General features: G+C 56.1%; 1 protein-coding gene across 1 annotated transcript in view; it reads left to right on the forward strand.

Annotated features, from left to right (window-relative positions):
- The window catches only part of GRIFIN (galectin-related inter-fiber protein), a 19,115-nt gene extending 4,327 nt beyond the window's left edge, over positions 1 to 14,788 (forward strand). The window contains exons 2-4 of the mRNA XM_012808683.1: positions 13,990 to 14,069; positions 14,162 to 14,321; positions 14,618 to 14,788. Coding sequence (XP_012664137.1) covers positions 13,990 to 14,069; positions 14,162 to 14,321; positions 14,618 to 14,788 — 411 coding nt within the window. The remainder of the gene's footprint in view (positions 1 to 13,989; positions 14,070 to 14,161; positions 14,322 to 14,617) is intronic.
- Positions 14,789 to 15,485: the final 697 nt, after the last annotated feature.

The following is a 15,485-nucleotide window of genomic DNA, read 5'->3' on the forward strand; positions in this document are numbered from 1 at the left end:
ACTGGCCCAGGACTGAGTGGTCTGTTCACAGCTGCCCATCCTGGACACCCATTGGGAGTCTGACTCAGCTGGTTACCCCTCTATGCCCCATGCAAGGGTCATGGGGTCCTAGAGCTAGGAGAAGGAAGGCACAGCTGGGCAGAGGCAGAGCTGGGTCAGATAGGTAGTCTTCCTCTCTTTCTGCACTCGGGGTGGCCTGGAGACCTTCTACATAAGAGGCTGGACCGATTGGATCTTCTCCCTGAAAGTCCTGCATGTGATCACAGCAGAACAAGGAGGCCAGCCCACTCCCCAGTTGGGGTTGCCAAGGGGGTTGCCAAGGTAGGAGATGTAAGATCATGGACCAGAAACAAGGGGAATGGGTCCCAAAGGAAAGCACAGACACCCCTGGCTGAGGCCAAGCTGTAGTGCTCATTCTCACTGATCTTCAAAGCCACTCCAGGAGGAGGGGTTCTGGAAACCAGACCAGTGTAGGGTGCATAGGAGTCCAGCAAGCAGAGAAGGGTATGTCAATTGCAGGACCCATGATCATTTTCTAACTTCCTAAGTAGGCATGTCAGGTGGGCCAGGCTCCCTTGGGCACTTCACTGATGCACAATTGTGGAGCACCTGCTGTGTGTTAGGCCCTGTGCTGGGCATGTAACATGCTGATCATACAGGACCATCCAGCTCCATGGATTGCCTGCTTGCTGTGAAGCCCAGGGGTGATGGGGAACTGAAAAGGAGACAAGGGTCTTGAAGGGAAAGTGTGCCAGCCATTGGAGAAAGGGACAGCATGTGCAAAGGCCCGTGCCAAAAGGACAAATGGAGGACTAGACAAGAGGCCCATGTGGAAGCAAGACAAAGGTGCCACACCATACCCCTTGTGAGCAGAGTGTGCCATGATGTGGTTTTCAGGGGGTCTCCCTTTTTTTGTGCACATCCCCCTGCACCCAGGCATCCTGCCACAAGAGCCTGGGGTGGGGAGTTGACTCAGATGGGCTTGTGGTTTGGGATAAGTAAGTAGAGGGACACCCAGGATGGCTTTGAGGGCCGCACAGTCCCAAAGACTCAAGTTTAGAGACAACAGACACAGGTAGGCTATTCACCTCCTGGTCTTTGGCTGCCTCCACTTCCCCCCATGTCCCCTGCCCCCTCCTCGTAGCACACACAACAGCCGCCAGGCGGGTCCCCTTTCCCCAGGGTTCCCTTTCTCTGGCTCTTCAGCAAAGCAGTTGCTCGAGACTAATCGAATTTTCTGCCTGGGAAGGACTGGGAAGAAGCTTGTTAACAGGCCTGGCCCCTCCTGCGCCCCGCCCCACAGCTCCACAGGGCCTCCTCTGCAGTGGGGGTGGGGAGGTGGGGGCCCTGGTGGCCAGGGAACAATGAACAGACTGGCAGGACACAGCTCCTATGCCACTAGAGCCTGAGGGACTAAGAGGGGGTCCTCCATTTCCTGACCTGCCTCAAAGCAAATTGGAACTGGGTCTGAAGCATCAGAGCAGAAACCAGGCTTGCCCAACAGCAGTGGGGGGCTGCCTTTCAAGAACTGGGAGCCTGACCCACTGCTCAAATGGCAAGACTGAGGTCCAGGTGGGTGCAGGGCCAGGCCAGGAGTGCTGAGTGGCTGTGCCTGGTGGAGGGAGGGCTGGCATGGGGCTTCCACCAGCCCACATTCACCCTGACCTGCCTGGCTTCTGCCAGTATTTAGAGTAGGAAGGGCCTGTGCAGATGTGTGTGTCTAGATGTGTGTGCCTGGCTGGGGGGCATGGCCTGAGCAAGGGGCAATCTGGAGCAGAGGAGCTGGACAGACCCTTGTCTCCACTCACCATCCTTTCTCTTCTTTGGGCCCCATATACTCAGAGGTCACCCAGCCCCACTGCTGCAGCCCTGTGGCCCCCGGTGGGGAGGGCAGCTCTAGGATCAGGGGACAGAAGCAGGGTCCCTGACTGATGACCTCAATCACTCCCTGACCTTCCTCCATAAATTAACCCCTGTGGCCTTTTGGGCTCCTGGGAACCTGTATTAGAGGAATCTATGGAGACAGCACCTCCCATGGGTTCGTACCAAGAACACACCTGCACTGAAGCCAGATAGGAGGTGACCACACAGGGACAACCTGGACCACTGGGATGTGGCACCATCAGCCAGGGGTCCATCACCCCAGGTGCATGGGGGCTCAGCCTGGACCCAGAGCTATGCTAATCAGGAGGGAGGGCTGTGCTATACCCACACTGTGGGGTCACTCCATACGAACTCTGTATGCATCCCTCTGGCTCCTTCCCTCACCAGATATGAGCACAAGCCTCCATAAGTAGGGGCAAGGATACCCTGAAGCAGGACACTGGGAGCTTTGATCAGCATGGGACCTGGTTGGGGTCATAGCCCTGATGTCACCTATGTCCTATTTCGGGTCCCAGCCTGGCCCCGCCTCTGCATACCAGGCCAGCAGATGGGAGAGTGAGTTGTAGGGTGCATGTGGGTTGGCTATGTGGATCACTGTCACTGCTAGCAGCCTGAGGAGGCCTTCCCTTGAGTGGGCCCAAGGTAGGGTGTGGGTAGGCCCAGAACTCCAGGGGTGCAGACCACAGGGCAGGGCTCTTGCCGGTTGAGGCCCAGAGAGGATACTGAATATCCTGGGAGAGGGGGAGGGCAGATAAGGAGGGGGGATGGAGTTGGAGAGACAGAGGGTGGGTCAGATACACAGTGGGGGACAGAGACGGTAGGAGACAGAGATACAGTTGTGACAGAGACAGAAGGGACAGAGACACATTGGGGGATAGAGACAAGGAAGGACTGAAGCACAATGAGAGACAGAGACAGCAGGGTAGGGGGAAGAGGCAGTGGGGGACAGAGACACAGTGGAAGATAGAGACAGGGAGGGGCAACGAAAGGGAGCATGAGCATGACCCAGACCTGCCCCTCTCACCCTCAGGGATGAAGAAGATGGCTGGGCTAGATAAGCTCCTAGACTTGGCAGACCACATGCAATACTCCTCTTGGGGGCATTTTTTCCCCATCATATCATCCTGGGCTCAGTCCAGGGCCCTCTTCCTAAGCTCTGGGGTGACAAACATCCCCCACAAGATTCCTTGTGGTCTTAGAGTGTCCAAAAGGGGCCTTTCCCACAGCCTCTCTTGGAACCCGGGTTCACACTTGTGCCGAGCTCCACAGGGTCAACAAGGAGCTTATAAGAGTCAGTGAGGCAGGCTCACCCCTGCCCCATCCATCTGTCCTGGCAGCAAGTCCCCTCCAGGGCCTCCTATGGGCTACAGACTGCCTGTGGCTGTGCTCAGGTGGGCAGCCCCCTTGCTGACCACTCAACAAACAACCCCTAGCTCCTGGGGCAGACAGGGAAGGGCTAGACAGGAGGGAGGGTGTGGGAGTTAAGAGCATCTCCTGCCTCCTTGTTGTGGTCAGAGTCAGCCAGCACTTCTTGCCTAGGGACAGTGGCTTGGTGGATTTGGAAGTCAGGCCCAGGCAGGCTCCCCTCCAGCTGAGCTTCCTCCTTTCTGCTCACCTTTGTCCACAGACACACGTGCACACACCTCCCCACACTATCACTTGGACACTGTGCGGCGGAGTGGGGGAGTGGAGGGAGTCCACCCTGCTCTGCCTCAACCTGTGACCTTGGCCACATTAGTCACTGTCCCTCCCCAGGCCTCTGTCTCCCCAGAGTGGGTTGGGGAGTGGGGCCTCAGAGCAAGCAGTGCTGGCCCTCACTCATGTTTCTGACCATCAGGCTTCCTCCCATGTGCCCCTCGGGGAGGGCCGTAATTAACGTCTTCCTGTTCAGATTGGGAGTCTGCTTCCAAAAACATTTTTGGAAGGATTATTTTGCAAAGGAAATGTTTTTGAAAGACTCTCGTGTCCCGTCCCAGCCCAGGGAAGTGGGAGCAATAGTTGGAACGGGGACAGCGGTGGGTGGGGGTGGCCCCTGGTGGCCCTGGCAGCTGAGTGTGCATGCTGGGCTCAGTGTTTTAGGGAAACATGCATGGGGAGCGGGTGAAAGGGGCTGTAGGGTCTCTTTGTCCTCCTGCCCATGCAGTCCGTAACCTCTCGCTCAGGACTTAGTGGCCCTCTTAGGCCTTGCACCTAGACCTCTATCGTCATCTCCTTCAGGGCAATCCCCCATACTCTTTCAGGTCCTGGCCTGGCCCACTGACTCACCTTCCTCCTGCCTCTTTGCCAGCCCCCCGTCCCCTGAAAGTATCCCTAGGCCTAGTGTCCTGCCTGCCTTAACTATCCTGTAGACCCCCCGGGATAGGCATCCTCCAACATTGTGGGGCCTGGAGTCCAGCCTGCCTCCCCCTGCTATTCAACTGCTCCCTTGGACATCTCATGTTCATTCTCTCCTTGAACGTGGTGCTCTCTTGGGGTTCCCCGTTCTGTCTTGCAGAAAGCACTCCATCCCCTTCTTGAGTTATACATACAGAGTTTCTCTTTGCTTATACTTAATTTTTGTTTGTTTTTTTGAGACAGAGTCTCACTGTGTTGCCCGGGGTAAAGTGGCATCACAGCTCACAGCAATCTCAAACTCTTGGGCTTGAGCGATTCTCTTGCCTCAGCCTCCCAAGTAGCTGGGACTACAGGTGCCTGCCACAACACCCAGCTGTTTTTGTTGTTATTGTTGTGGTGGTTGTCATTGTTTTGTTTTAGTAGGCCTGGGCTGGGTTTGAACCCGCCAGCTTCAGTGTATGTGGCTGGCACCCTAACCACTGAGCTACGGGCACTGAGCCTAATTTTTTTATTTATTTTTTTTGAGACAAGGTTTTCCTCTGTTGCCCAACCTAGAGTGCAGTGGTATTATCATAGTTTATAGCCTCAAACTCGCAGGCTGGAGTGATTCTCCTGTTTCAGCCTCCCAAATAGCTGGGACTATAGGGGTGTGCCACCACACCTAGCTAATTTTTCTATTTCTTTTTTGTTGCTCAGGCTGGCCCTGAACTCCTGGCCTCAAGTGATCCTTCCTCCTTGGCCTCCCAAAGCACTAGGATTACGGGCACGAACCACCACCATGCCCAGTCTTTTTGCTTTTGTTTTCTGTTCTGAGAAACATGTAAAGTTTTCACCTATCACAAAACAGAAGCCCAGTGTCTGGTGAGCAGCTGAAGTGGGTCACTTGGCAAACGTTCGTGGCTTTTAGAAGGAAGTGCCTCTCTTCTCTGGGAGGTGTGGGCAGGGGCACATGGGACCCCGAAGACTGCAGACCAGCCTCCTCATCCCCGCATGAGCTCTTGGGCCACCCACCTCCCTGCCTACCCTGATGATTTTTTTCACAGCCTGTGGCCTCAGGCCAGCCTCACCCCATCTGAGCCTTAGTCTTTCTCAGTTTTTTTTTGTAGAGATAGAGTCTCATGTCGCCCTCGCTAGAGTGCTGTAGCATCATAGTTCACAGCAACCTCTTGGGCTTAGGCGATTCTCTTGCCTCAGCCTCCCGAGTAGCTGGGACTATAGGCATCCACCACAATGCCCAGCTATTTTTTTGTTGCAGTTTGGCCAGGGCCAGGTTTGAACCTGCCACCCTTGGTACCTGGGGCTGGCGCCTCACTCACTGAGCCACAGGTGCCACCTTCTTTCTTAGTTTTTTGTTAAGAACATCCTCATTGTCCACTGCAGCCTCCCAGTTCCCTGTGCACAGTGAACATTTAATAAATACTTGTTGAATAAATGAATGATTGACCATATCATGTGGAACTAGATTGAAGGTTTTGCAGCAAAGTGCCTTTCATCTCGAAAGACCGCCCCTCAGTTCCTGCTTCCCAAGTTCCCAGGTCCCTCTGGACTAGATTCTGCGTGCAGGAGAGCCAGGCTTCCCTGATGCTTCTCCTCTGCCTCAGTTCTCACCCCAGCACTGACTGTAATTGCCAGCCCACCATGGTGCTCCCCTGCCTTCTGGCTACCTTGGGCTGGGGGACATTCCACAAGCTCCGCCCAGTGCTGGCCACTCTGCTCAGAGGATATTTCCCAACTCCCTGGGGATTCAAGGGGGTGGAACATTCTATCTGAGCCCGTCAGCCAGCCGGATAAGTGAGTGATGGCCAAGTGTGAAGTGTGCAGGGAAAAAGCGCCTGGCCCTTTTTTCCCGGGGCACTTCGGGGAAAAGTGAAACGTGAAAAGTGTGCAGGGAAAAGTGCCCCCATCTCCTCACCTACCACTCCTGCTGCAGCTCCTCAGACAAGCTTCCCAGCCTCTCTGAGATTCAGTTTCCCTTCTGGGAAAGGAGGGGAGCTAGAGATAGGCCCATGTGGGTCAGAAGGGCTTCTGGGGTTCTGGTCACGTGGGGACCCCATTTCTGCCACTGGCCACCCCAGCTCAGGACTGCTGCCTCCCCTTAGAGAGCTGCCTGGTCCCTTCTGTGGGGACCAAGGGCTGCCCAGCCAGGGCCACACACTCACTCGGGTATTTCTCTGCCTCCCTTTCTCTTTCTGCCACAGTTCCTTCCTGGACTGTTTTTGCAGGAGCCTCTACCTGACTCCACCTGTCACTTGTTCTCCCCTAGCCATCAAGGGTGCCCCCGTTTCCAGCCCCACTCTCCTTGGAGTCCAGTGGTGCCTCAGCTCTGGAGTTTGCTCTTCTGCCCTCTACAGATGTCCTGGAACTGGTGTGGAGTTATTTTGGGAGCTGGCGGCTCCCCTGGGTCTTTCACAACAGCCTTTGTGGGAGCATTTGTAGCCCAAGCAGCTAGGGACATGTGGCGGGTGCCCCGAGGGCTTCAGGGAGCTTGTTGTGGTGTCCAAGGTGAGGCAGGAGCTGGGGAATCCCTCAGTATGTGGGACCAGAGCCTGCCTTATAGTGATTCTAGGGTGGAGGCACGTCCAGGCCCACTTGTTACCCTAGCCTAGGCACTCCTGTCTGTGCCTGGGAATGGCAGGGATGCTGAAGGCGCCTCAGGAGGCTTAGCCCCAGCCTGTTTCCTTTCAGCCTCCAACCCACCCCTGGCCCCCTTGCTCAGTCCACTCATTGGGTCCATGATCCTTTGCTGCTCCTTAAGCATCAGCCACCTTTGGACCTCTGCTCTCAAGCTGGGCATTCCTCCAGGTCTCTCAGCCTAGGTTATCCTCCTAAAGCCCCCACTTCTATCTCTGGCTGAAATAGCCCCATCTCTTCCATCTGCATCCTCTGATAGAAATATTATATGATGAAAGCCACGGGTGCAATTTTACATTTTCTAGTGGCTACATTAAATAATTTTTAAGCAGCTTTTTATTATTATATTTTTATTATTAATATATTAATAGTTAATATATTAATAATTTTAATAATGTATTTTATGCAATCTGATATATCAAAACTATGATCCTTTTAGTATGTAACCAATGTAAAAATAATTAATGAGATATTTTACATTTTTCTCATACTAAGTCTTCAAAATCACATCTGAATTCAGACATACCAGGTGTTTAACGGCTATGTGTCAGGATAGTGCAGCTCTACACTGATGTCCTGTTTTGCTATCTTTCTAGCAGCCAAAATTATCTAGAATATTCTATTTATCTGCTGAGCTATTTATCATCTGTCTCTTCCATTGAAATATGAGCTCTGTGAATGCAGAGGCTGTCAGTCTTAATCACCACTGCACCCCGGCACCCACAATGCCATGCAGTAGGGGCTCTGTAAATATTATGAATGAGGAATTGAAGGCTGCATAGGTCTGGCTGTCCTCCTCTCCCCTCAGGCCCCATCCTACCCCAAAGGTGGCCATGAACTCTAGGTCACAGAGCAGCACACTGAGGTTCAGCCTGCAGTAGTCCATAGAGGGGTCTGGAACCCACACCTAGTTGACCTGTATCCCCATCTGATCCTCCCTGGCTCTGGGTCTGGGGCTAGAGGAGGTGTCCCTGGGGTCCTTGAGGCTCCAGCACCCCCACCTCAGGCCAACTCCAGGATCTCCCAGCCACGTTCTCTTCTAATTATATTCCCAGCTCTTCCTTCCTCAAATCCGGATTGCTGCTATGTTTGTTTATAAACCTGGCTCAGCCTGTATTCCTGGAGCACAGTGCCCATCTGGAGAAATCATCGTAGTCCCCCTCCAGACCAGATGTCAGCTAGGCTTCTCTGCTCCACACCACCCTGCCCTGTCCAGCTGGCCCTCTTGGCTATTTTGCTAATGTCCAAAGAGCCTTTCTGACTGGATTGTTTGGGGTAGTTGAGCTTCCTCAAAGATGGCTACTCTCATTCATTGTTGCCATTGGATCAAAGCCCAAGAGGTTTACAGAGCTCAGCCAGGTCCTAATCCCTGTGAGTACTGGACCCCACCCCCACCATTCCACTCTCTCCTCTTCCCACCCAAGATCATTAGGGAGCCCTCCCGCTCAGTCCCATGCCCCCTCCTTGAGCACCACAATTAACAATGGCAACATCCTTTCAAACTGGCTCTCTACTGACCCCTCAAAGCTTTTCACAGCAATTACCCAACAGAGGAGTATGCATACTGCCACACAGTACCCTCGGCTTCTCCCTCAGTAAAATGGGAACAAAAGCCTTAACCCAGCAGGATGAGAACAGATGTGAACTCACTGTAAAGTCAGGGGCCATTATTAAATAATGCTGAACCAAGATATAGAAAAAACTAGAGGGGAGCCAGGGGAGGCTCTGTCCTACCCCCATCTTGGCCTCATCTCTCAGTGGCAGTTAAGAACATCAGCTCAGCCCACTCACCCTCCTGTGCCAGGGAGAGGGGCGGTGTCAGAACTGGCAGCCCCTGCCCAGCATTGGCTCCAGTCAAATCTTATCAGCCTACAAAATGCCCTTGAGGGAGCAGATTCTCTGGGTGATAACAGACTCAAGGGTGGGAAGCACAGTATGGACAATGGCTGAGCACTAGGTGGGTGGCTTGTCCTGGAACAATGCCAGGCCACTGAGGGTTAATCAGGGAGGGGGCAGGCCTGGCAGGGAAGGCCAGGGAGGATTGGACTCTAACCAGGAAGCAAAGCTAGGGGTGAAGATATGTCTTCCCTGTCCCCATCCTGGCCCTTCACACGTCCCAGACCCTTCCTTGTCCAGGGCCTTTGCACATGCTATTCCCTTTGCCAGAAACACTCTTCTCCCCTTCATGTGGCCAAACCTCTTTCTCTTCGAGGTGCAGCTCCTCCAAGAAGTCTTTCCTGACTGTTCATATCAGGGCCAGCCCCTTCCCCCACCCCCCACAAGGTACACAATTGTCATTCTTCATATTTTCCTTTTAGTAATTAAATAATGGGAAGCAGAATCTTGACAATTAGCATCTGCTCTCCCCTTCCCCACATACTGGAAGCTTCTCCAGGGGCAAGCACTGTGTTTCTCTTATTCCCCACAATGCAGGGTCAGGATGAGCTTTTCAGTATTGCCTTCCCTAACACCTGTCTGCCCTGAATTAGAGAGGCAGCGTCATTGAACCATCTGAGCACCTACTGTGTACTAGGAGCTATTCGGTGCCAGAGGAGGGCAGGAGGGCCCACATGTGTCAGGTGCAAACCCAACCCTCTCCTACAGCCCTCTGAGGGTCTCAAGAAGCTGCTGGGGCACACAATAGTACCTTTTTAATGGCTGGATTGAAAGTGCCCTCTATCCTAAGTGAGGGAGTGAGATTCAGAGGGAGAGACTCAGGAAGGTCATATGAAAGATGAACTTGGAAGGAATGGGATGTGGGACAGATGAATGCTGATGGGTCAACTGGTGGCTGAGGACAGCTATTAGAGTTTCAGAAGGGCCAGGTGAGGGAGTACCAGGGACTGAGAGACCCCAACTCCTCTGCAGAGCTGGGTTCAATCTGGAATCAGCTTTCTCCAGCCATGGTCAGTCCCAAACTTTAATAGGATTCGTGGCCAAGTTCCTACCGGGAGCCTCAAAGCAGGAACAGGGGTCAGAGCTCTGGGCCCACATTCCAGTTGCCCTTGTTGACTGCTGGCAAGCCCCTTGCCTCCCCATGGGCCTCAGTTCCCTATCTGTGTAGTGGGCTTTCTAACTGCCCTGGTTGTCTCCATGTTCCCTTCACTTCTCCTGCCTGACTCAGAGGGCATACCCATCTTACCGCCAGACAGAGAGAAGAGTGGGCTGCTGTATGCTGAGACCACCCAGTACCCAGCCATGGGCAGAGCTGGCCCATAGCCATCTATCTGTACCGAGATTGGTGCTTGGCCCTGTCTTTCAGAATCTGTCTGGTGCCTCCTTGCTGAGCGGGGGCTGAGAATTTCCGAGCTGACCTCACTGTCCAGACAAGCAGTTCCAGATGTGGGCTGAGGGTGAGAAGGGGGGTCCTGGGGAGGGATCTGAGGTTGAGAAGGCAGCACAGCCCAGCTCAAGACCCTGAGAGCCAGGGCACAGCACCTCGAGCCGCCACTGTCGGGCCAAGCTGGGTGCTCTGTGCAGGGCAGGGCAGGGCAGGGCAGGAGAGGAAAGCGGGCCAGCAGGAAGGGGTGAGAAGTCTAGAGGTTGCATTCACAGCCTGGCCATGCCACAACTTCATTGTGGGGCCATCTTTTTCTCTCAGAACCTAAGTTTCCTCATCAATCAAGTGGGCACGATGATGCCTAATTCCAGGAATTCCAGGGAAGCTCTGGTAGGCTCCCAGAAAGATGAGGCAATCCTTGCCAAATTGTCCCTGGGAGATTTATGCCAGGAGCCACTGAGGACAGATGGACCCACCGCCCGCCCCTAGGCCCAAACACCCTGCTTTTGTACCCGCTGTTCTCTCTCCCTGAAGCATGTTCCCTCCCCCTACCTTCTAACTCTTACTCATTCTTCAAGACCTCCTCCTTCAAGAAGCCAGCCCTGATAGCCTCCACCCATTCTAACCTGGTGGGAGGCTCTATTTCCAGAGACAATCCGGGTGTTTAGAAGCACAGACCCTAGGGGAACTGCTGAGTTTAAATCCTGGCTTTGTTACCCCCCACCCACACCCCGGTGTGACCCTGAGCACAGTCACTCACTTCATTTCTCTGTTTTTTTTTCTTTTTTTGCAGTTTTTGCCTGGGGCTGGGTTTGAACTCGCCACCTCTGGTATATGGTGCTGGTGCACTACTCCTTTGAACCACAGGTGCCCCCCCCCCACTTCTCTGTTTTTATATCCGTCTCTGAAAGGAAGATGACAGTACCACCCTTACAGTGTTGTAAACATGATAATGCAGGTGGAGAACCTAGCCTGGTGCTTGGCTGTTCTGCTGTGAGCAGGAAGTGTCTGTTGGCATCTCTGGGTGGCAGCCCTGAGCTGGGCACTGCCTGGCAATGGAGGCAGCAGGGCTGAGAATAGGTCCCCACCCTGGGGAATATCCTCCTGGAGCTGGGTGGAGATGCTGCTGCCTCCTGGAGTCAATAGCCCAGGGCAAAACCGCATATCCGGTGGGTGTGCAGTGGTACAGGAGCTGGAGGAGGCACCAGACTGAAGGTCTGTTTGCTCCTGGGCCCCAAGCCATGGCCCCAGCAGCCTGTGCCCAGCCAGCCGCTTGGGTGGGCACTGCCCATCATGCCATCCAGACCCCTGAGGCTGCAATAGAGGTAGGCCAGATTGGATCCACAGCCACAGCATCAGGGCTGAGGACAGCATGTACCTGCAGGGCTGGGCCTACCAAGGGAAGGGGGCTGAGGGGGAGCCTTGGTGTCTCTCTTTGTCCCTTGGTCAGTGTCTGCTGAGAGCTTTGGCAACTCTCAGTTTCTAACCCACGTGGGAGAGTTTCTGAAGCCATGGTCAGATGGAGTGAGATTACAGCTTCACACTCACGCCAGGTATACATGTGAGCATGGGGTAGAGGCCCAGGGAGGCCCTCAGCCTGCTTTGTCCTGGTGGGGCTGGGGCACTAGGCTCATACCCCTGAGATTTAGGGAGGCTAAGGATCAGAGGGGTAGGCTTGCCTGAAGGGGGGGTCTCAGGACTTCCTATCCAGCAGCAGCACCCAGGCCTCTTGTCCAGTGAGTCTGGAGGCCAAGACCCTTAGCACTCTGACACGCAGCTGGGGCTCAGTAGCTGCTTCTAAGACTCAAGGCCCCTTCACCAGCACCCCTGCTGGCTCCAAAATGAGAAGACAGGGACAGAGATAGAGTCAACAGTGACCAGGGTGTGGCTTCCCCAGGCCACCCTCCACTACCCAGGGGACAAGTATAGGGCACAGAGGTTGGATCACTGATGTGGACTGGGGAGCCCAGGGCACAGCTGGGAAGACCAAGGCCCAGAGGCTAGGAGCTTAAGATTGCCAGCTGTGTGGAAGCCTGTACTGGTCCCCTGACTCCATGCTTTGCCCAGCCCTGGGCCCTGGGTACTGGTCAGCTCTGTACCCAGAGTTCAGGTTCCATGTCCTCACCTGGCAGCTGAAGCTAGAACTGCCCTGTCCCAGGCCCACAGGACAGAAAGTGAGAAGTGACTTTGGGCTTCCCCCTCCTGCCAGGGCGAAGTGGCCATGGGTTTCTATATCTGTGCCCCCACCCCCAGGGGAGGAAGCAGATGTGGGGGTCTGCAGCCTGTGGGCCCAGGATGACCAGCCAGAATGGGGATACATACCTGGCAGGGACAGGCCAGGCAGGCCCCTGTGCTGCCCAGGGCTGCCCCCTACAGGGCTGTAGCCATCCCTGCCGTGTGCCAGCCTAGAGAGGAGCATGGAGGGACAGGGGCTCTGCACTGCCCTGTACTGTCTAGTGGGCAGGCACCAGCCATGGCCCCCTCTGTGTCCCCTCCATGCCTTAGCTGCCCCAGCCTCCTGCCCCAAACTGGCACACGCTCAGGCAGCAGAACCCTTGGAGGGGCCAGGTAGACACAGAGCCGGCCCTGCCCCAGGCCTGGAGTAAGGAATGGAAGAGAAGAAACATAGGGAGAGGGGCTCCTCAGCCATCTGAACACACACACTCGCACTCACACCCAACCCTTGCACATACAGGGCATACTCCGTCTGCTTCTATACACTCACCTTTGAGGGCAGCCCCAGAGCTCTGCCCCAGCCAGGGTCAGCTCAGGCCAGCTCCCTCCTCAGTGGCACCCACAACTGCCCACCTCCTTCCACGATCCTTCCAGGCCCAGCTGGCCCCTCCCCTTGCTCAGTCTGAGGGGCTGAGTCTAGGTTGAGGAGGGGCGTGGGTGGCGGTGTGGGAAAGGCCTGTCTGTCCCCACCACCCTGCTGTCCGCCAGAGCCCTGGAATGCGCTGACCAGAGCCCAACCTAATCCCGGCTCTGTGCCTTGTGGGGCCGCTGAGCCAGCTGTGGGGGGTAGGGGGTGGGGGGTGGGGCAGGGTGGGAGTCGGGGTAGGCTCGGGGCATAGACCATCAGCTAGATTGGTCCTGCAGCACCAGGCAGTCAAATGGACCCCAGAAGCTAGGGCAGGGGTCTGAGAGCACGCCTCCCCTTCCCTGCCCTCGCTTGGCCAGATGAGAGGGTTTGGGTCTTCAGAGTCAGCTCGTGACCCCAGAAGAAGAGCCTGGGCCTAGGTCCCTGTTTCAGCTATACCCTTCCTGCAAGAGTTGGGGAAGCTGCTTTCCTAGAGGCCTGAGGACCCTAAGAAGTAGGACCGGGGAAGCAGGTGGTGGGGGGAAGGGGCAGGCAACCCTGTTCCATCCTCATGCTAGAGTAGACAGCCAGCTGGCAGGGAGAGGCCTGAGGGCCAGGGGGAGGGAAGGGCACAATGACCTTGTTAAGCCACTGGGGTGGGGCTCCCATGCACCCCGCCCCCAGCCCACCCTGCCTATATCCCCAGGCTCTCCGCCCTGGGCTGTGATTGGGAGCAGATGACCCTGCAGGTGGGTGAGACCCAGGGCCCAAGAGTCGGACTCCACACCTGAACTCGGGGAGAAGGGAGCAGGATGGGGTCTCCTTGAGCCACCCTCTCACTAACAGGGCAGGGAGGTGAAGTCCCAGAGCTGGCCTGCTCATAGGATTGCCCCCTCAACCCTGCCCTATAATGAAGGAAACATTCAGAGGAACAGAGTCCCCACTAAGTGGGAGGCAGCTGGCTGTGTGGGGGCCCTAGCAGACAACTGGGGTATGCAGGGGAGAGAGGAAGTTCTAGCCCTGTGGGGTCTCTCTCTCCCACCCCATTTTCTGTGTTCAGTTCGAAGCCTTCTGTGCCGGGGGCCTGGCCCCTGGCTGGAGCCTGCTGGTACAGGGACAGTCTGACTCCGGAGAGGACAAGTAAGGGACACTGCCTCCCAGTGCTCCTCGGCCCGGGGTGGGGGGGCTGGCCCGGCCCTCCATTGCCCTCACAACCTGCATAATGCCTCCAGGTTCGAGATCGACTTCCTGTCCGAGGCGGGGGACATCGCCTTCCATATCAAGCCTCGTTTCTCCAGCGCCACCATGGTGGGCAATACTTGCCAGGGTGGCCGCTGGGGTGAGGAGGAGGTGTCAAGTGTCTTCCCGCTGGCCCTGGGGGAGCCCTTTGAGGTGATGTGGGGCCCAGGAGGGACCCCATGGGGGCAGGATGCCAGGGTCTCATCGTGGATGGTCCACTGCAGGTCTCCCCTCCTCAGTCCCCTCCTTGTATGGGGAGCACCCACCACCTTGGCCACCAGCAACCTCTCTCAGGAGAAAGTTGGGGCTCCAAGTCCCACATAGGGGGCAGGCCCGGGTGGGGGGCTGTGTGGCCAGGGAACCTTGGGGGTGGTTTGGCTTCTGTGCTTCCTGGAGTTGGCAGCACAGCCAAGGCAGAGGCAGGACCAGACCTGGCTCCTCCTGCCCAGATGGAAGTCAGCTCGGACACGGAGCACTTCCATGTCTACGCCCAGGAGCACAAGGTGCTGCAGTTCCCACACCGCCAGAGGCCACTGGCTGCCATCACCAGGGTGCGGGTGCTGAGTGACTGCCGCCTGGCCCAGGTGGAGCTGGCCAAGAGGGGCCTGAGCTGGGGGTAACATTTCTGCCGCCGTCCTGTGCCCTATCCAGGCCTGCCCCATACTGCTTGCCCCAGGAAGGGGGTGTTAGCTTGCTGTCCACTTGCTCCTCTCCTGCCAGCCTTGCCCGGCCACTGGTTCTGTGCTCGGTGGCAGGAGCTAAGGCATGTGCCTTCATGTTTGCAGGGACAGGGGCTACTGAGCAGTTCGTGCAGCCCCAGGAGAGAGCCTCGGCCCATCTGGCATCCAAAGTGCCTGGAGCCCCATCCTTTCTCCAGGAAGGGGGTCTGTGTGCTCCCCCAGCTCTACCTTCAATAAAATCTGAGCAGGCTGAAGAGCTTGGATGCTAGGGGTTGGGAGCAGGGGTTCTATGCAGGCAGGGCTGAGACCTAGGGGATCCCTGAGACCCTGGGGCAGGGCTGGGATGGACCTGGGGGAGGGGTGTCAGGTGATGTCCAATGTTGGGAGGGCTCTTGGTCATGGGCCAGAGGTCTAAGTCAGGACCCAGGGGCCAGAAAGGCAGGGGCAACAGTCCTCATCCAGGGCCACTGGTCTCACATCCCGCTCCGCTCAGCCCTGGGGCTGCCCTCCCCAGTCCAAGACCAGGGAGGCCCTGAAGCTTCCTCTTCCCCTCACTTCCTTTGGGGCTCTTCCAGTTTCTTCTCATCCACCTGGGAGGAGGACATGCTCCTGTCCCAGTCACCTCCTGGGTGTGATG

This window comes from Otolemur garnettii, unplaced genomic scaffold (assembly GCF_000181295.1).
Source record: "Otolemur garnettii isolate 467f Iridium unplaced genomic scaffold, OtoGar3 scaffold00092, whole genome shotgun sequence".
NCBI classification, from domain to species: Eukaryota; Metazoa; Chordata; class Mammalia; order Primates; family Galagidae; genus Otolemur; species Otolemur garnettii.